Consider the following 21,787-nt stretch of genomic DNA (forward strand, 5'->3'; position numbering starts at 1 on the left):
GGGAAAAAAAATTAAAGTAAAATGAAGAAAAAAAAAATTTAAAAAAAGTTTTTCTGAGTTTGTGTATACATGTGCACATGTAAAAGTTGTGTATATGAGTGTGCAAAGTGGGGGGAAAAAAAACCTGTGCTAAATTGTGTTGTATGTGTGTATAAATGTATGTAAGTGTGTGTAAAAGTGTGTATAAATAAAAATAAAATCGCACTTACCTGTCCTGAAGATCAGATTGCTTGCCTGCTCCTCCATGCTGCAGTCCTGGGGAGGAAGTAGGTGGGAGGCGGCGCTGGGGGGGGGGGGGGGGGGGGGGGGGGAGAAGTAGGAAGCAGTACAAACCTCAGATGCGACCGCAGGACCAACCCTCCAACCCCTTCGGCTCGTTTCCGAAGGGGTTGGGGGCACATCTGTCTCTCCGTCGGTGCAGAGAGAATTGCTTAGCTTGTAATAACGTAGGTTCTACGTTGTTGGCAGATAACTGCTTTTTTTAAAACAACGTAGTACCTACTTTGTTGGCAGGGAAAGGGTTAAGGGATAACTAGTTGCTTTATTTACCTATAGCTTTTAAAACTAATTAGAAAATCTTTTATGATTGGCACTAAAAATCTTTTATGAGTGTAAGCTCTGCAGGACACTCTGCTTTTCTGACTACTAAGCACCAGATGGCAAAGAAGTCCTGTTAATGATAGGGTGAAATAGATGCCTTATATTACACTTAATCATGACCATCTGCCACCCAAAAAAAAAACCCAAAACAAAATGATCCTTAGGTGATCCCTTTGCTTAAGGTGAGTTCTCATTTGCTATGTGAAGGTAAATATAGTAAATATTGCTGCTTCCAAATGTCAAATTTGTGACAAGATGAATACAATGGGAAATAGTTGTTATATTCCACAGGAAGAATCTTTTTATACATTTCAAACATATAGACCTTACTGTATTATAGACAGTGCTGTTACTGTCAGCAGTATAGGCTTTTTAATTACTGGGGGTTTGTGTGGGTATTTTTTTTTTTTTTGGGGGGGGGGGGGGGTTGTGGTATTTGAGATGTCTAAGGCCTTTGAGTTGATAATGTTACAGATTTGAGGCCTTGGTAATAAATAAGAACTAGAACCCCACAAGTGCTATATACTTACCTTTTTGTCTGGACCCATTTAATTTGTCTATTTTTATAAACACGCACGCGTGCACATGTTCCGATAAGGGCAGACCACTAAGTCTATACAAATGGCAAGCATGCAATTTAACTAAAGTTGCACCAAATATGGTCCAACTTTGTACATTGCTTAAAATATTATTAGACAAAAATAAACAACCTGAAAGGTATGCTTTGGACCGATTGCTTCATGGGACTAATTAAGCTGGCCATACACGGGCAGATCCGCTCCCTTGGCGATGTCGCCAAGCGAGCTGATCTTCACCCGATATCCCCACCTACGGGTGGCGATATCGGGGAGGCATGTAGGTGAATTCGATCGTTTGGCCCTGGGGCCAAACGATCGAATTCTGCATGCGGGAATGGGGCAGTCGGTTCGGGGACCGCATCAACAAGCCGATGCGGTCCCCGATCCGACTGGATTTTCTAACCTGGCCGATCGATATCTGGCCAATTTCAGGCCAGATATCGGTTGGCCAGGCCCCTCATTTCTGCCCCTACACGGGCTGATAAGCTGCCGAGTCGGTCCAAGGGACCGATATCGCCAGCTTCTATCGGCCCGTGTATGGGGGCCTTTAACATCAGAGACAAACAAAGGGCCAAACATTGAATATGGCTGCCTTTCTGTTTTTCTCAATGAATATAACAGCAGGAAGTGACGAGGTCCTCTTTCCTTCCTCACTTGCTGATGCACTCGCTAATGTAGTGTATCAGCACATTAAATTTACAAAACTTTTCCTAAACTGACCAACATCCATAGTATCGGATATCTGTCTAGATCAGCAGACCCCCTATACACATACTAATACGTTTTGTACTGATATTGATCTGTGTATGTCCAGCTTCAGTCCGATCGGAGTTGCATTCATCTGACTTGAATCAGGTGTGCATGAGGGTTAAAAGATAATGGAATGCATGGGAACATGTATATGAACATGTTATTTGCATGTCTCTCACAAACCTGAACTTTGTGTGCTGTGATTGGTTTATAATCTCTGTAAAGCAATGTGGAATATGTTGGTTCTATTTATAGACAGAAGATTAATCTGTAGTTGCAGGTATTATGGGTGCAGCCTTAACTTGATTGTGTGGCTAGATTTTTAAAGCTGGTTGTGGGTCACATTTAGATATTTAACAGGAAGGCTAATAAATTGGATCACTTCTGTATGTTTTGAGAGGTTGATTCTTGTATATTCTTTTCATACTTTAGTGCATTTTCAGAATTTGCTCCCTATACAACCATCTCTTTCTTGTCAGCACGCCGATGAAGGGAAAATGTGCGGTTTGTAAGCTGTGCTTTTGTGTGACCCCCAGTCTTGGAGACATTGCTCTGTATGAATAGTGGAGATTGCTCGTTAAGTAGAGAGAGGTGCTGGGCACATTTCATTCCGGTTTCTTTTGTGTGCTTTCTCTTGCTCGGTTTCTGTGTGGACGCTGCCAGCCTCCCATTAACACTGGAGCCAAATGACTGTCAGCTGGGTCCCTGTACTTCCTATTCCTCTGTGTGTTTAATGAGTTTGCATTGTGTTGGACTCTGCACTCAGTCCTTTCCTGAGAACTGCAAGGATGCCAGAGAAAGACAAAGCAATTCACGCACAGGATCACTATCTTTATACATATTCGAATTTTCAAATTTCGAATTTTCAAAATGATATTCCCAGTCTACCAGTCATATAGGGAGCCAGAATGTACATTATGGCTTGTATCTGAGGGATTATTTGATTTTCATATGATCTTAAGTGCCACACTTGATTTGTATTTGTTATTATATCCCATGGTATTAAGTGCTTTCATTCAATGTTGTTGCTTTCTTTTTGCTCAGGTTTCATACAATGGATGTTACTCTACATTTCCATAGTCTATGGAAACACTCTGTACTAATATAATATGTGTGTGCATATGAAAAAGTTTGGGAACCCCTCTCAGCCTGCATAATAATTTACTCCACTTTCAACAAAAAAGATAACAATAGTATGTCTTTTATTTCCCAGGAACATCCTAGTACTGGGGTTTGTTTTCTGAACAAAGAATTTTAATGAAACATTATTTAGTTGTATGAAATTTATATAAAATGTGAAGAACTGACTTTGCAAAAATTTGGGTACCCTTGTTATTTGGCTAATTTGAATGCATGTAACTGCTCAGTACGGATTACTAGCAACACCAAATTGGTTGGATTAGCTTGTTAAGCCTTGAACTTCATAGGCAGGTGTGTCCAATCATGTGAAAAAGTATTTAAGGTGGCTAATTGCAAGTTGTGCTTCTGTTTGACTCTCCTACTGAAGAGTGATACCACGGGATCCTCAAAGCAACTCTCAAAAGATGTGAAAACAAAGATTGTTCGGTATCATGTTTAAGGGAAAGGCTGCAAAAAGCTATCTCAGAGGTTTAAACTGTCCATTTCAACTGTAAGGAATGTAATCAGGAAATGGAAGGCCACAGGCACAGTTGCTGTAAAACCCAGTTCTGGCAGGCCAAGAAAAATACAGGAGGGGCGTATGCAGAGCATAGGGAGAATGGTCACAGAAAACGCAAAGATCACCTCCACCTCTAAAGACCTGCAAGAACATCTTGCTGCATATGGTTTATCAGTACATCGTTATACAATTCAGTGCAATTTGCACAAAGAACATCTGTATGGCAGGTTGATGAGAAAGAAGCCCTCTCTGCACTCACGCCACAAACAGAGTCACTTGTATGCAAAAGCTCATTTAGACAAGCCAGAGTCATTTTGGAACAAAGTGCTTTGGACTGATGAGACAAAAATGTAGTTATTTGCTCATAACAAAAAGTGGTTTGCATGGCGGAAGAAGACCATAGCATTTCAAGAAAAACACCTGCTACCTACTGTCAAATATAGTGAAGGTTTCATCATGCTGTGGGGCTGTGTGGCTAGTTCAGGGACTGGGGCTCTTGTTACAGACGATGGTCGGATGAATTCAACCCAGTATCAACAAATTTTTCAGGATAATGTTCCAGCAACAGTCACAAAGTTGAAGTTAGGATGGAGCTGGATATTCCAACAAGACAATGACCCTAAACACAGTTGGAAATCTACAAAGGCATTTATGCAGAGGGAGAAGTACAATATTCTGGCCGTCACAGTCCCCCAACTTGAATATCATTGAAAATATATGGGATAATTTGAAGCAGGCTGGCCATGCTTGCCAGCCATCAAATTTAACTGAACTGGAGAGATTTCGTATGGACGAATGGTCAAAAATACCGCCATCCAGAATACAGGCACTCATCAAAGGCTATAGGAGGCATCTACCTGCCAGCCTACAGGAAATCTGGTTTTTAAGACTCCAAAACTTGCCTCCAAGCCAAGAATTCAAAAATAAGCACCTGCTTTAAGGCCACTGGGAGCAATATCCAAGGGGTTGGAGAGCAACATGTTGCTCACGAGCCACTGGTTGGGGATCACTGCTCTAGCGCAAAGGTTTGCTGGATTCCCCATATCTTCACAAAGTGTACCCAGCACACATGTTACGGCTTCACAAGGGTCCAATCATGGACTTGAGCATATTATATAATGTTAAGCCCACTGTATTTTCCCACATTTAGCTACAGATTAGCCTGCTACTTTAACAAGCAAGAATTTTTTTAATTTGCTGCTGTCATTCTATGTCACTCCTTGACATGAAAACAGTCAACATAATGCTGTTTTAGAATGGGATTGCTGCTGCAGCTGCCCAGTTAAAGGCTTTTTCAGATGTTCAGCAGTTGCTGTACACCCACGGGGTGAAAACCCGTCATGTAAATAAATAAATAAATCACAATTGTCTTCAGTAGCTCATGTGAACCGGAAGTTGGAAATTGTTCCAATAATAAACAATCAAATTTAAATCCAGTTTTAGTGAACTTTTAAATTCAGTCTGAAGCATTTCCTTTCAGTGGATGATTCAAATGGAACACTTTTTTTGGACCTTATACATTGATAACCAGCATGATATCCTTGAAATTGTTTCTGAAATAGTAAAGGAGCTTTTGTATAAGGACCAGTGATAGATTCAGGATGTTATGGAGTTACATATTTATATAATCCATTTCTGCAGTTTTTGTTGTCACATCCTGTCAATGCTCACTGGATTTGCGTACAGTGAAATCATGCAGGTTTTTTTGGTAGTCCATGCATCAAAGTGGTCCTCTAAAATCCACCTTCTAATCAGAGCCAATAGGAAACCCAAGTATGTATTTCTGCAAATTCACTTGGTTTCCTAGTAAAGAATTGAGCTTTCCACTATTTTGCTGTACATGAACACGATTGTAGGGTACTGAATGACAGTGTATTAAGATGGCAGATGCATTTGTTCATGATAAGGAGAAAGAAACTGCTTTAGCAACATTAGGTTTTTGACTTCAAAATTAAACACAAAAACTAAAAACAGACAGACATTAAGGGGAAAATTCTAGCGATGCTTTTCAATTGGCAAATATATATAGAAAGAGACTTTAGAGGATGTGCTCTTATCTCTTCTATCTGGCAGTTACTGCATCACATTTATTATTCTTATAACAATAAGCAGGATTCTTATGCATTATTGTTATGGAGTATATAATAAGCATGGTGGGAGGGTAGTCCACTTTTTGGTAACTGCCAGCAAAGCAAACTTTTTTTCTTTTCATTTTGACTGACCAAGAATGATGGGATGTGTGCATACTTATGTGTAATGATTTCTTGGTATTGTGTAACTGTAAATAAAACTTTGTGTGAAGACGATACAAAATTCTAACACCTTCTCTATAATTAAACTTTTTAAAAACGATTTTTAAAAAAAATATCCTTTTGGGATCTGGCACACGGCGAGATTAGTCGCCCGCGACAAATCTCCCTGTTCGCGGGCGACTAATCTCCCCGAGTTGCCATCAGTTGCCATCCCACCGGCGACAATGTAAGTTGCCGGTGGGATGGCACACGCGGCAGCTTGATTTCGGCAAATCGCCTGCGCAGCGTGTGCCATCCCACTGGCGACTTATATTGTTGCCGGTGGGATGGCAATTCGGGGAGATTAGTTGCCCGAGAACAGGGAGATTTGTCGCGGGCGACTAATCTCGCCGTGTGCCAGAGCCCTTTTAAATTGCCAATTTTTGCACCAGAATCAAAACAAGTCTATCACTTATACATTTTTTTTTCTGCAGTTAGCTAAGTAAACATATGTCCAAACCAAAGCTTGTGTAACCAATGGCTTTTTGCAGGAAGTACAAAGCCGGTTTTTCATAAAAAAAAACCCCAAAAATTACAAAAAGATGGGTGCTGAGCAATCTGAGCATGGAGCCACTCTTAAAGGAACAGTAACACCAAAAAATGAAAGAGCTTTAAAGTAATAAAAATATAATGCACTGTTGCCCTGCACTGGTAAAACTGGTGTGTTTGCTACACTAACACTACTATAATTTATATAATAAGCTGCTGTGTAGCCCCGGGGGCAGCCATTCAAGCTGGAAAAAAGGAGAAAAGGCACAGGTTACATAGCAGATAACAGATAAGTTCTGTAGAATACAATAGTGTTTTATCTGTTATCTGCTGTGTGCCTGTGCCTTTTCTCCTTTGAATGGCTGCCCCCATGGCTACACAGCAGCTTATTTATATAAATTATAGTAGATTTTCTGAAGTAAACACACAACTTTTACCAGTGCAGGGCAGCAGCACATTATATTTTAGTTACTTTTATACACTTTAATTTTTTGGTGTTACTGTTCCTTTAAAGCATTGACCCTTAATCTTCTAGTCCAGGGGTCTGCAACCTGCGGCTCGCGAGCCACATGCGGCTCTTTGGATGTGAAGCTGCGGCTCTTTAGTTCCATACATAAATATTATTTATTTTATAACAAAAAAACATTTAAAAATCGTTCTGAATTGATTAACGAGGATTAGGCACCGACTCTATCTCTCAGCCACTTGTACTCGCTTTTCACCACACCCCTCCCCTGTGACATGCGTCGTCACTGTCGTCAGTCCATCGGAAGATTCGTAGCTTCCGACGCCATTGGCTGGCCAATTTAAGGGAGCGCTCAGGCTCTGCACACGGAATGCAAGTGAGGGGGTGGGCGTTGGTACGGACCATGCACAGTTGGTAGTGGCGGCGCGGTATTAGGAGCGCTGATTTGTGAGTAAGCGCCTCTATAGTAATATTGACACACTTGATGTATGGTATATACTTGATGTTAAGAGTGTCGCTGAGGACGCTGTGACCAGATCGCTACACGTAACCCTCGATTTACCTTGCTAAAATGATTAATTGATTTTGCCTGGTTTGAAATATTATCTGGCAGAGAACACAGGATAATTTGAGAGCTTAAGTCAGTGTATTTATCATAAATAATACACAGGGCATCCACACTAAGGAATTTGATTCCCATGAATGACCGAATAAAGGTGATAGTTGGATTATTGATGTATGGTCATTAATAGTCCTTGTTCCCCTGATTGCTGTTCTCTCTCCTTCCCCCTCTCTCCCCTCTACATGTCCACCAATTTTACTATTTTTTACGCTGTCTCTTTGAATTGAGACATGTGTAATGATTGGTTCCACTATGCTAGTAAAATGTAATTTTTGGCTCTTCCGACCCAAAAGGTTGCAGACCCCTGTTCTAGTCTGTAGAAAATAAAAGGCAAATAATCTAACTAAAAAAACCGATACTGATACCGTTGAACGGAAAAAAACTGCAGCTGGTGTTTATATAGATAGAAGAATGGAAAGTGTACATGTCATGCTCCCCGCTGAATTTTGTTTTGAAACCCATGATCATACATATTGCACATCCAGCTTATTTTAGTAGATATTCTGCTTGAGGGAAATGTCAAGAGGGGTCATGGCATATATATGAGTTGGTATTAATTAACTCAAGCCTTTGTTAAAATTACATTTTCCATAATATAATAAACATAGTGTTGCTGTATAATCTTAAAATAGTAAATATAATAATATAATATATATAATTTTGGTCTGCAGATCCTCAGTTTGTAATTTAAAATTGTATTTAGTTGCTAGAATTGAACTTACCCTAATAATCACTTAAACTAGACAGCCAGAAAAGGATTATTTTTATATTTGTGTGTGTATTAAAGGACAGTTAGCAGCTGTGTATCCGTTTTACACTGGTTGTCTTTTGGGTATGACCTTAGCTGCCCTTCATGGATTGCTTTTTGCAGTATTTTATATGCTTAATTACATCCTGGAATATGTGATTCCCTTAGAAACAGAATCTACATATGGTAGTAGTCGAATTTGCTTATGCTTACAAATTATTGTCCTAACTAAGCTGAAATGTGTAACAGATTTTCCCAAATGGTGCCAAACCTATAGCTTGTGCTAGTTATGTGGCCTTTATACAAATGTGGCAGCAGCACCCTGAGGTTGCTTTTGTCCTGTCTGAATTGAGAGCCCATGTAGCACCTCACACATTTAAGTGCACTAAATTTGCTGTTATTGGAGAGTGGCCAAATTGGATAAGGGCTTTGACTGTGGCTGCAAGGAATATTTGGGACCCTGTTTTACTTGTTAGTAGGGACGCAGGTGACTGCTGGACTAATATTTAAGGCCCCCTGTGGTAAGGGCACTGCTAACCTAGTAATATTGTGCCCTCTGATTACTGATGGCAGCCCTGTACAGTTGTATGTTTTGTATTGTGCTGTTGGATTAGATGAAATATTTAACTTCCTGTACCAGGATTGTTAAAAGAATTTTTTTTTGCCCACATACCAGAGATCTTATACGTACAGTATATAAACTGGCAGGGCACCTTTTATAAGCTCCCTGTAGCCATTCTGTACAGTGACTGTGGGAAGATCTGCTATTTCAGATTACCTGTCACTAATCCACTCATATTTGGCATTCACAAGTCCTGGAGTTCTTAGAGCAACAGTTTTGGATCCCTGACTTGAGGAGATTTTTAGTTCTGATAGCTAAGGATTTCTATGGATAATCTGTGAATGTATATTTAAACGAGAACTATACCCCCGGGCGCAAAAACCACCCTTAACTATCATAACCTAGACCTCCCTCACCTCTCCCTTTATCGCATAGTTTTTAAGTTTAAACACTGTCCCAAATGCAGAGTAGCGCAGCTGAAGAATCTTCGGGTTTCTTGTATACACCTGTATACAACTTTATTATACTAAAACCCACCTAGTGCATTTTTTTTTTTAATTGTCTGTATCGTTATCTCTTTGGCTGTGTTTTCGGCTTGGCTTTTTCTTTGTTCAAAAGAGATGTGCATCTATCCACATACCTTTACACACACTGCCAATGGCTAATGCCCTAGTGCCAAGTTCATTTGCTTGGCAGGTCAGCATGTGTGTTATTTAATCTCCTGGCTGTAAATGTGTAGGCTGTGTGTTCTCAAGATTCTCAGCACATGAGCACTGTTTTATCTAGGCCAGTTTACTTTACTAATTAGGACTATTCCGTCTGTAGCTTGGCTTATTAGCACAGCAAATAGTCACATGTAATATGTAATAGCAACATTATGGAATATGCAGCCAGAGGGTCATTACTGACTCACTAGATAGAGTATTCACAACAAACCTCAAAGAAAGGACAGGCAGGGAATTGAAGAACAGAAGGTCTGGCATGCACTGGAAAATAGAAATGAGGGCTGCCAAAAGAGAAAGCTATAGGAGAGGGATAAAAGTATTTCAGAATAAACGATGCATAAATTTTTTATTATCGAGGGGAGGGTTGCATATATTGATGAATGCGGGGAGAAGTAAATTGTCAAACAGTGGTTTGGGTACCAGAATGAGCACTGGTATAGAAAGGATTATGGCGCAGGCATAGGTAGTGGATGTGGATGGCCAGTTGAGGATGGAGTGCAGGATAAGCAGGCAGAGTGAGGCTGGAATGCAAAATGTGGACATGGAGAACAGCATTTAGACAGGCAGAGTGGGGATGGCACTTAAGCAGTGTTGTGCAGTTTATAAATGATATATAATGAAATATACATTTTGAGTTTGGCATAGTGGCGGGGCAAACAATTATTTTGACTTCTCGTTTAGCACTCACTTTCCCCCTCCTAACCATCTTATTGTGTAGCCAGTGCTGGGCATGGGCATCAGGTCCCCGATTCTGACACAAAAACAAGCGTTTGGGGTGATACAAAGCTTGCCTTAATAAGTGTCCACAAAATTGCACCTGCCTGCTTGTTGTGATTGTGTAATTCAAAGGCTGAAGGGAAGAAGATATAATGTCAATAAAGTCTTTTTGCTTGATTAAATACAATAAAATCATTTGGAACTATTTCTTACAGAGACAGGTCGCCTTTAAAACATATCGCTCCTACAGACTTTTTTTTTTTTTATCCTTTAGGGCAAACTCCCTTCGTTTTCACACTTCTGTATATAATAATAATTTGATTTGAGAGACTGCAGTTTTAGCAAATGAATCAATCCCTACGTACTAATTATTTTTTGTGCCACTACCTGCATGTTATAATTTTACTCTGACATCAAACTATTACTTGCTTTAACAGGGGCCCTATAATGCCTTGGATTTCACCAGAATATTTCATCAGAATATTGCATTCAATATACTGTGTACATAGTAAAAAAGCAGATCTCTGGATAAGTGGCTGCAGGATAAATGGTACATAACTAGAACATCAGGGCACGGCAAGGTTGTGAGCAATTGTGTCTGATTATAGGGTTGTGTTGCGATTTCCTTCAGCACACAACAGGCTGATTTCATGCTGAATACAAGAGCAGATGCTAGAGGAATGTCTTTGGTACTGGAAGCAAAAAAAAAAAAAAACACAAACACTGGGTTAGGAAGACACACAAATATGTGCTGTGTACTTTCTTCTATACTTAATGATTCCTCCTTATCTCTATCAGGAAGAAGTTCCAGTCTTCAAAGTTCCTATGAAAACATTGATTTGCTCTATGAGCCACTACAGATGTCTGGTATGTGACACTATGTGTGCACATTTGTATTGTCTGTGTCACTAGATGCCCATACTCACACCTGTGCTATAATGTGCACTTATCAGCGATCATAGCCACAGAAAACTCTGGGATATCCAAACAGCTTTTCAGCTTTTGCTGTTCTTTAGTTTGGATAACCTGAACCCATTTCATGTCTCCATCATTGGTGTATTTTCTTCCTTCAGAGGATGTGATCATTAAATCCATGGTGTGTGTCTGTCTGTGCAGTAACCAGGTACTTGAAAATTCATCTTGGAACTGGAAAATGTGGAAATGTGCATATTCCATTAGTTTGCCTGTCTAGTAACTGCTTTTTGTTTTACCTAGTAACTGTTATGCTGGTCATGCACAAACTGAAGTAATATGAAAAGGAGTTTTATGTGATCCTTTTTGGTTTGGGTACTGTGATCTGTACGTGTACATAGATCAGTTAGGATTGAAAACCTTTTAAAAATGTCCCCTTCAGCATTTTCAGACGATAACCCAGGATCTCTGCATGTTACGTGTTTTACATGCACTGATTTCAATTAAAGCAAAGGGGCAAAAATTGTTGGGGATTTCATTGCCCACAGGACAGGAGACCTCCCCCTGTGTTATAAAGAGCCCCTGTGTGACAGGGCACTTAGTGGTGGTTTCCACCCACCTCCAATTTTGCTTTTATACTTTTTTTGCTCCACCACTTATATAGATGTTTAGCTGTCCCAAGCTCACAATATGATCTGGTAATTGCTTCCCCCTCAGTCCATGTTGTGTCAAATCTTATAGCAAAATCGGTTAAAACCATATGCATTGGTTCTTCTTATTAGTAGGGATCAGTTGACTAAAATGCCACTGTCATCAAGCCACTATGGACTTGCGTGAGACTTAGCAGTAGACAGTAATTCCCACTTCCCACACAAAGAGTATCCTGCTCTGTATTCTCCTGGTGTTCAGTGTAAATTCTCTCTAACGAGATTCTGTCTCTAACAAGCTCACTTCATTAATTTTTACAGTTTATTAAATGCATAAAGTAGAATCTCTGTCATCTGCTCAATATCACGCAGAACGGGAAAATTGCATTAAGTCCGCAGGCTGATGCTGCAGTAACTTCAGCAACTCACAGCAGAGCCAAGGTGCTAGATTTATTTGTCTGTATGGTATAGTATATCTTACTACAGTACACACTGTCCTTGCAGTTGTTAAAAATGTTTTCAAACAATTTTATATGGGTCAATAGTTATCATAATATGCATGCATGTGTGCTGAGCCGGCTCTGAATTAAACATTCTTTTCTTTAAAAAAATCAAATTTACCTGGCATTATGACTCTTTATTTTCCTCAAAAATCCTACTAGTTGATGCCAAGAGATTTTTCTTTTGTAAAGACTGTAGGGGTAGGGTTTCCACCTCGCTTGGAACAATGTTAACTAAAGCCAGTGTTACTGGGGAGAATGAGACCGATAGGAAGGCTGGCAATTCTACACAGGATATTTGTGATATGTCAATTAATACAAATCTAGTTGCATTTTGTTAAAACCAAATGAAAAGAAAACCAAAAAATCCAATTTATATGACTTGTTTACACAACCTTACACCTGGCATAACCCATCAAAATTAATATATATATATATATATATATGTATAGGTATAGGACCCGTTATCCAGAATGCTCGGGACCAAGGGTATTCTGGATAAGGGGTCTTTCCGTAATTTGGATCTCCATACCTTAAGTCTACTAAAAAATCAATAAAACATTAATTAAACCCAATAGGATTGTTTTGCATCCAATAAGCATTAATTATATCTAAGTTGGGATCAATTACATGGTACTGTTTTATTACTACAGAGAAAAAGGAAATCAGTTTTAAAATTCTGAATTATTTGGTTAAAATGGAGTCTATGGGAGACGGGTTTTCGCCTGGGTGCGGATACCTCAAAAGTTGGTAAGTAAATAGTAGTCCAAGAACAGGAACCGCTCACACAGGTCTTATGCAGTTTGAAATTAATTTTAAAGTGAACAAACGACTAACGTTTCGGCATGACATCACTAACACGTAACACTCAAACCCACCCACCAAGTGTGACATACATATAGTTTAATCAGATTAACAAAACATCGAAACAAAATTATCAAAGGAGAAAAAAATTAAAAAATTAAAAAAATGTAGAAGGGTAAAACGGGGAATCATGCATCATGTTGAAATAATAAAAAATATATTGTATATTGTTCATAAGAACACTGTTCGGTAGGTAACTCAACTGAAAATCATTGATCACGTAAGATGATCGTGCAATTGAAAAGGCAGAAGTTGAGGCATGTTACAAAAGTAAATATGAGGTTGATTCATAATGTAATATAAAAATAAAATAAAAATTTTTAATTTATAGGGTTTGTGTACACTTCATGTTGTGGCTTTGACAAAGGCTGGGGTTCCAGCCGAAACGTTAGTCGTTTGTTCACTTTAATAAATAATACTATATATATATATATATATATATATATATATATATATATATATATATATAATTAGACACAGGTTTATAAATATGCCTTTTTTTGCAATTTATTTTCACATAACTATCATTTTTATTATAGTGCGCATAATTATTAACACTAGTCAAATTTGACCCAATTGCAGTAAGTTAACTCTCCTGTCACAGTTTGCTCTCTTATTTGGCATCCCCAAAGAACTTTTTTTTCATGGCTGTGTGGATCACCATCACCTCTGACATCTGAGTGTGGCTCACAATTAAAGGTGGCTGCTGATTCCTTTGGACCAATTTGGCGCCTTATCTGCCCATGTATGGGGACCACTGAAGGACCCCAATATCTGGACAAAAATTGGCCAGGTGTTGATTATTTAAGTCTGATTTTGACTGCATCAGCTCTGATGCAGTCCTCGATTCGACTTTTTGTATCCTGTACGTTGTAATGCACTTGTTTGACCCTTGGGCCTCAAAGGAGGTGCCTGTTTGGCCTTGGGCCCAACGATTGTATTAGCACAATTCATATTGAGGGAAAGATTTGTTCGCCAAACTAGCGAATCTTACTGCATAAAAAAGGTTGGGGATCCCTGCTCTAGATGGTATTTTTTTGAGTGAGTGATCTGGTGCACCCTTCTATTAAGGTCCCCATACACGGGCCGATTGTAGCTGGCGATATCGGTCCCTTGGACCGATTCCAGCAGCTTGTCGGGCCGTGTAGGGGGCAGAAACGAGGGGCCTGCCTGACCGATATCTGGCCTGAAATTGGCCAGATATCGATTGGCCATGTTAGAAAATTGTCGGATCAGGGACCGCATCGGCTCGTTGATGCAGTCCCTGAACCGACTGCCCCATTGCCGCCAATATATATATTTTTTTTTACCTACACGCTCCCCCATATCGCCCACCCGTAGGTGGGGATATCGGGTTAAGATCCCCTCGCTTGGCCAAGCAAGCGGATCTTCTCAACGTGTATGGGGACCTTTACTCCATGAGCAGACTGTAAAGCTACATAGTATGCAGAAGACCTTGTAGCTGTGTTAGACGAGGAACAATGATTCATTACATTCTAGTATCTCTAATACATTGAGTAGAGAATGGATATTTATCTTAGCCTTATTTCATCATTACTGTAAGTTAAGTGTGTATCTGCTTTACTGATAAGAGGACCGGGACGACTGTAAATGAATCAACAATAGAACAGCTAATTACTCTTATCTTTTGATATTTTAAGATATTCTTATTCTAAACCAATTGCTGTATAGAAACAGACTAAAGTTGACCATATGCGGGAAGATTTGCTCGTTTGGCGAGGTGGCCAATCAAGCGGATATGCCTTCCTAAAGGTAGGCGATATCGGGCTAATGATCGAATTACAATGATAGGCATAGGCGCCATCTGATCGGGGACTGCAGCAATGAGCTGATGTGGTCCCTGATTCTATGGAAAATCAAACCTGCCCGATTGATATCTGCACATTTTTAGGCCTGGTCTTGGTCGGGTAGGCCCATCGGTGGTGCCCATAGGTGGACAGATAAGCTGCTGAATCAGTCTAAAAAGGTCCCGAATTGGCAGCTAAAACCTGCCTGTGGTTGGCCACCTTTAGACAACTGTTATTATATGTCATGGGAAGGGCTCCAGGAGACTCGAGGACAAAGTGATATATGGCTTTGTGCCATAACATTGATAAATCTGAATGATGATTGTCTGTATGTACAAATGTTTTTTGACTCAATGTCAGAAACTTAGGGTAACTGGCAGATTTAATTAATTACTTTTACATGTTCGCCGGTGCGATGTCATATTGGGGAGATTAGTCGCCCTAAATGGGGCATTTAGCATAGGCAAGCAGAGTATTTTAGAATGTACAAATGGCAGGATGCACAAGCTTTGAGAAGTATTGTACTGAAACATAATTGAAGGGCCGACTTTCGTCTTTTGTTTTGGTTAGTATTTGGATTCTTTGCTTAAATACTTTCTCCTAACTGGTTAGCTCTGGAAAGTCTACTGCCACACAGGTATTTTCTCGGCCTGCATGTAAGCTCAGACCGAGAAAGCTTCCCTCTGCTTCAATCTATTTTTTTGTGGTGTTTTGGAGTATGCATTTTTGCTCAGAAATCCACTCCATGTTTCTATATATGTATGTGTGTGTAAAATACCTAGTAGCAGCATTTTAATAGGTTGGAGGAAATGATCATTGACAGATCTTCAATAGATATAAGACAAGACCCACCTTTTTTGCAATTATTCTTTTCAATATTACTATTTTTGGGGTTTTTTGTATTGTGGGTGGTGGTTTATTTGACTCCTTTGCTGTCCCCCTTTGTCTGCGATAGCATTGTTATTTAGTTCTTCCTTTTAATTTGTTTCCTTTTTGCCACTTTCAGGGGAGCATCAGAACCTTGTAACTGAAGATGTTACTGTGGTGGAAGGAGAAGTTGCAATCATCAGCTGCCGGGTAAAGAATAGTGACGACTCTGTCATCCAGTTGCTCAACCCTAACAGACAAACCATCTACTTCCGGGATGTCAGACGTAAGTTGTGTCAATATTTATTGCCATGTGTTCTTCACAGAATCTAGAACTTAATTGCATATAGGTACCAGTTTGTCTATATAGCATTCCAGTGTTTAATCCTTGACTGTATATTGCATGTGGGTACAAGTTCTTCTCTCATAATGTTTTCCCTCCTGGTATAGATTCTTGACTGTATATTGCACGTGCATACCAGTTTGCTTTCCTAGCCTGCCAATGCTTTCCCTTTGGTATAGATTCCTGACTGTACACAACACTGCATGACAGTTAATTATTGGCAGCAGTCAGCGTCTTGTGTAAACACCTCATTTCTGAGGGACAGCTGATCATGGTTTGTTACTCTCCAAATGTATTCCTTCCTCTAATGTGACAGCAGTATACTACAATATTATTCCCTCCAGTCTTGAATTACAGCTGCATATCTGAAATGTTAATGTGATGATGCTCAGGGACATCTATTCACATACACACTTTCACTCATGTCTGCCCTCCAGGGCAGAAAACTGTTAGCAACCTTGCCTATCAGCGTGTTGTCACTTAAAGTCTTTCTAAATAGTTATATTGACGGTGTTTACAATGGTGGTCAGACATCTTACATTGCTATTTCGAGATATTGCTTAAGGACATCTTTTTCAGTGCATTGTTACATCCTCTGCCTTGAGTCTTAAATACATAAAACAAGGTTATAACAGATGAAGTAAAGACGGGGCTAGCTGCAAATCATACAAGGCTTTATTTATTAACACAGACAAGAAATACCTGTACTATGTATCGCAATCCAGTAATAGGTTACTTTTGTACCAGTATTGCTACCAACATTTTTTGTTCCCTTCTCTCATGGTGCTGTTAGGCACTATATATGCCTTATGTGCTAACGTACATTTGTGATTATGCAGTAAAGCCCATAACCAGTAGATCGTCGTATAAGACTTGTTATTTTCTGAGAAGTGTTGTGTAATTATATTTATAATTTTGGAAATTTGGGATTTCATAATCCATCTTGGTTGTGTCCTATTATGGTTTTGGAAAATTAATACATATCCCGCAGAGCTCCTCTTGTGTAAAAAAATAGTGTGCTCTCATGCCTAAACATATTTTAGTCATATGATACTGGGGCTTGCAAATGATGCTGATAAACTGCAAGCTATTAAAAAAAAGGTTGTGAAACAGATTAATATAATTGCTTCAAGTTGATGAATGCAGGCCGATATATGTATGAATTTGTTTTTTTTAATAACTAGGTTTTAACATGGATTTATGTCCTTTTATTTGTCTATGCTGTTTGGAAATAATTTAAAATTCAAAAAATAAAGATCAGACTCCAGGATTGTGCATCTGCACATGTGGCTCATGTAATAAGTTTGTGGATTGAGCATAGTAAGTATACTCGTACATGAGTTTCAATGTGAACCCCTCATTAAGAGGCGTCTAAAGAGTGGAATAGCCTTGAGAACATACATCAGTCTGTGTTCCATCCAGTTGAAGAAATTAATATCAGAATGCTGCTGATCTAATCCAATACTTAAGGGCTCGTACTCACTAGCATTCCTACCTGCGCTTCCCTGTGGTGCGTCCCATTGCAGCGAAGTGTAGGAAGGAACGCATCCCGTTCTTCCTAATGTGTCTGCACTTGCACATTAGGAAGAACATGATGCGTTTCTTCCTGTACTTCCCTGTGGTGGAACGCACCAAAAGAAAACACAGATAGGAATGCTCGTGAGCACAAGCCCTTAATGCAAGATCAAATAGCACTTCACAGCAGTAGGAATGATAATTTAGTACCAGTCCCAGTCTTGCTTGTAGAATCGTTAGCTAGAGCTTGTGGAAAAAGAATCTGTATAAAAGAGCCACTTTATCCCAAATTCACAAATTTTAACTGATAAATGATGATAAAGCCTTTCATCCTAACTTTTGCCTTGCCTGCACCGTTGATGTATATAGCACTATATAAACTAAAACAGGATAAACATTTTCAATATAGTATCTAGATATATTTTGTACAGAGTCTGTTTGCCGCAGTTAGTATTTAGGACACTATATTCAAAATAAAGAGGTTTGCTAGATTTGATTTAGTGAAGGAAAAATAGAAATGGGGACGAAGCAGTTATGCTTTTTTTTTTTTTTTTTTTTTTTTTTAAGGATAGCCTTGAATATAATATAGTTGCATCAGTAGGGGATACATTTTAAGATCAATTAAGGACTGCACTGATTGGTAAGTGATTGCATTTAAATGAAATACAATCAGTGCAGCTCTTCTAACTGGATTTTCTGTTTTTGATTTGACAGATGATAACCTAAGGTCAGCACTAGGTAACCTTATGGTGAATGCACAGATCTAGTCAGTGATTGAAGACTTGAGGGTGTACCTATACCTGCCAATGCAGTTCTCCAAACTGTTTGATAGACACACAAGGATTTGCATTGTACCCCCCTATAAACTGAGTGATCATTATCAGATTTAAAATGGAATTAGTTTGCAATCCATATACAACTGTGTTTCATACATAACACCACTGCACGCAATACTAGCTGCTAAATTTGCATCACAGCACATTAATGCCTTATAGGTACTGAACCCTATTTTACCCCGGCAGCTAGTAGCAGCATCTAATCTACCAGTATAACATGTCCAAGCAACAAAATATTTGGAATTGCTGAGTATCACTTAAAATTCTAGTGAAAAAGAAATATCCATATTTGTGTTTCACTAGTGTATGGTTTTTTAAAAAAAAAAATGAATTTATTTATTTATGAATCAAACTAAAAAAAAAAAATATGCAATCAGATACACCACTTCAACATTTCTTTGTCAGGCTTCATCCTGTACAAAACAGCATCATTGTGTCATGCATTGACTACTTGAAATATTTTTTTGTAGAACTGTTTTAACTTAATGATCTGTTTTAGGAATTTTCACCTAAAAGTTAAATGGTGATTGAAGCATGAACAAGGAAGAGTGATTTTTGGACAGACCAGGTTCCTGTCATTGTGAGCATGGTCCTGGTGCAAAAGGATATTTTCTTCTTTAACAAACAGTCAGCAAACAGTGGCACAAGAGCATGGATTTTAAACAAGCAGATTTAAAAATAATGCCTACAGCACAGTGGTGATAGAGAATCGGCAGAGACTAATAGACATTAAGACCCATCTTGTACTCCAGTGTAGTGCATCCTGATACATTTAGCATTCATGCGACATTCTTGTGAGCAAAGAAACAGTCAGTCGGTCAATAGTGAGGCTTTGATACTCTCACTTAATTCTCTATACTGCTGATCACTTACACAATAAACACAAATTTTTAGGCCGATTGCTCTCTGTTAAATGTACCTTGCAGTTCTACTTACAGTGGCTTGCAAAAGTATTCGGCCCCCTTGAACTTTTCCACATTTTGTCACATTACAGCCACAAACATGAATCAATTTTATTGGAATTCCACATGAAAGACCAATACAAAGTGGTGTACATGTGAGAAGTGGAACGAAAATCATACATGATTCCAAACATTTTTTACAAATAAATAACTGCAAAGTAGGGTGTGCGTAATTATTCAGCCCCCTTTGGTCTGAGTGCAGTCAGTTGCCCATAGACATTGCCTGATGAGTGCTAATGACTAAATAGAGTGCACCTGTGTGTAATCTAATGTCAGTACAAATACAGCTGCTCTGTGACGGCCTCAGAGGTTGTCTAAGAGAATATTGGGAGCAACAACACCATGAAGTCCAAAGAACACACCAGACAGGTCAGGGATAAAGTTATTGAGAAATTTAAAGCAGGCTTAGGCTACAAAAAGATTTCCAAAGCCTTGAACTTCCTACGGAGCACTGTTCAAGCGATCATTCAGAAATGGAAGGAGTATGGCACAACTGTAACCCTACCAAGACAAGGCCATCCACCTAAACTCACAGGCCGAACAAGGAGAGCGCTGATCAGAAATGCAGCCAAGAGGCCCATGGTGACTCTGGGGGAGCAGCAGAGATCTACAGCTCAGGTGGGGGAATCTGTCCATAGGACAACTATTAGTCGTGCACTGCACAAAGTTGGCCTTTATGGAAGAGTGGCAAGAAGAAAGCCATTGTTAACAGAAAACCATAAGAAGTCCCGTTTGCAGTTTGCCACAAGCCATGTGGGGGACACAGCAAACATGTGGAAGAAGGTGCTCTGGTCAGATGAGACCAAAATGAAACTTTTTGGCCAAAATGCAAAACGCTATGTGTGGCGGAAAACTAACACTGCACATCACTCTGAACACACCATCCCCACTGTCAAATATGGTGGTGGCAGCATCATGCTCTGGGGGTGCTTCTCTTCAGCAGGGACAGGGAAGCTGGTCAGAGTTGATGGGAAGATGGATGGAGCCAAATACAGGGCAATCTTGGAAGAAAACCTCTTGGAGTCTGCAAAAAGACTTGAGACATGGAAGGTGAACCTCCGCCCATCAGGACAACGACCCTAAACATAAAGCCAGGGCAACAATGGAATGGTTTAAAACAAAACATATCCATGTGTTAGAATGGCCCAGTCAAAGTCCAGATCTAAATCCAATGGAGAATCTGTGGCAAGATCTGAAAACTGCTGTTCACAAACGCTGTCCATCTAATCTGACTGAGCTGGAGCTGTTTTGCAAAGAAGAATGGGCAAGGATTTCAGTCTGTAGATGTGCAAAGCTGGTAGAGACATACCCTAAAAGACTGGCAGCTGTAATTGCAGCTTTTTACGCTGTTTTTCCGGCAAATTCGTTTTACACAGCATAATAAATATGCCCCTTAGTTTTTACCTTTTCTTCTCCTTTAAACACTTAGGGGACTATTTACTAACCAGCAGACCTTTTTTTTTTCTGATTTTTAGCATCATCACAACTTTTCCAAGATTTACTCAAAGTCAAAACCGAATCCGATAATTCGCCAGCTAAAACTTGCTAAGATCATGTAGAAGGCAATGGGTTTTTTTGCCAGGGTTTTTATGTCTGTGTTTTCATGCGTCAAATCGAAAAATTCTGAATTTTTGTCTTTTCTGTGACTTTTCTAATACGTGCTTTTTCATTTCAGATTTTTTGAGAAAAACATTCATGGAAATGAGTTTTTTCAAGTTTTACAATAAAAACAAAAAATTGAAAAATGTTAATGTTTAGGGGCACATTTACTTATCCATGAATGCTCGGAGCGCTCGTTCGATCGATCCAATCGTAGGTTTCGCGACTTTTTCGTACCGTGCGCAACGTTTTTGATGCTTGCACGACTTTTCCGTATTTTTAGCGTGAAAAAATCTGATCGGTTTTGCCGCTGTTTACAATCGTTCGGTACGACAATTTTGTGACTTTTGCATCGCCAATACAATGTTATCATGACTAATGGGATTTTTTCGTAAGCATTTTCGTAATATTTGCGATCTTCAGAAATTTTCGTTTCCAATGACCAGCAGCAATCCAAAATAAAACTGAATCCTTGCATGACCAACACTCTTTATTGCAAATTCAAGGTAGGGTGTTGGCCCATCTGTAGTCTGCAGAATTAGAATGCTGCCCTAATGGCAAAAAAAACTGAGTGGTGCTTTGTCTCTGGCCCATTACACCTTTACATTTTATTTTCTCTTTGTATCGATCTAATTCAGGGGTAAATGTCTAATTGCTATCCACTGTGACTGTGTTAATGTCTCAGCGTGCAGTTTATTTCTTTTGTTAGTTTCCTTTCTTCCTGTGGCTGCCTGACCAACAAAAGAC

At 39.4% G+C, this 21,787-nt stretch overlaps 1 protein-coding gene across 5 annotated transcripts in view; it reads left to right on the forward strand.

The window, feature by feature from the left end:
• The window catches only part of cadm1 (cell adhesion molecule 1), a 128,640-nt gene that overhangs the window by 54,446 nt on the left and 52,407 nt on the right, over positions 1-21,787 (forward strand). For 4 of the 5 annotated variants that reach the window (XM_004916088.4, XM_004916089.4, XM_002932930.5 and 1 more), the window contains exons 2-3: positions 10,986-11,054; positions 15,925-16,071. In XM_004916088.4, the coding sequence (XP_004916145.1) occupies positions 10,986-11,054; positions 15,925-16,071 (216 nt within the window). The remainder of the gene's footprint in view (positions 1-10,985; positions 11,055-15,924; positions 16,072-21,787) is intronic. The other variant, XM_004916090.4, reaches the window with a different exon arrangement.

The sequence above is a fragment of the Xenopus tropicalis genome, chromosome 7, assembly GCF_000004195.4.
Source record: "Xenopus tropicalis strain Nigerian chromosome 7, UCB_Xtro_10.0, whole genome shotgun sequence".
Taxonomy (NCBI): Eukaryota; Metazoa; Chordata; class Amphibia; order Anura; family Pipidae; genus Xenopus; species Xenopus tropicalis.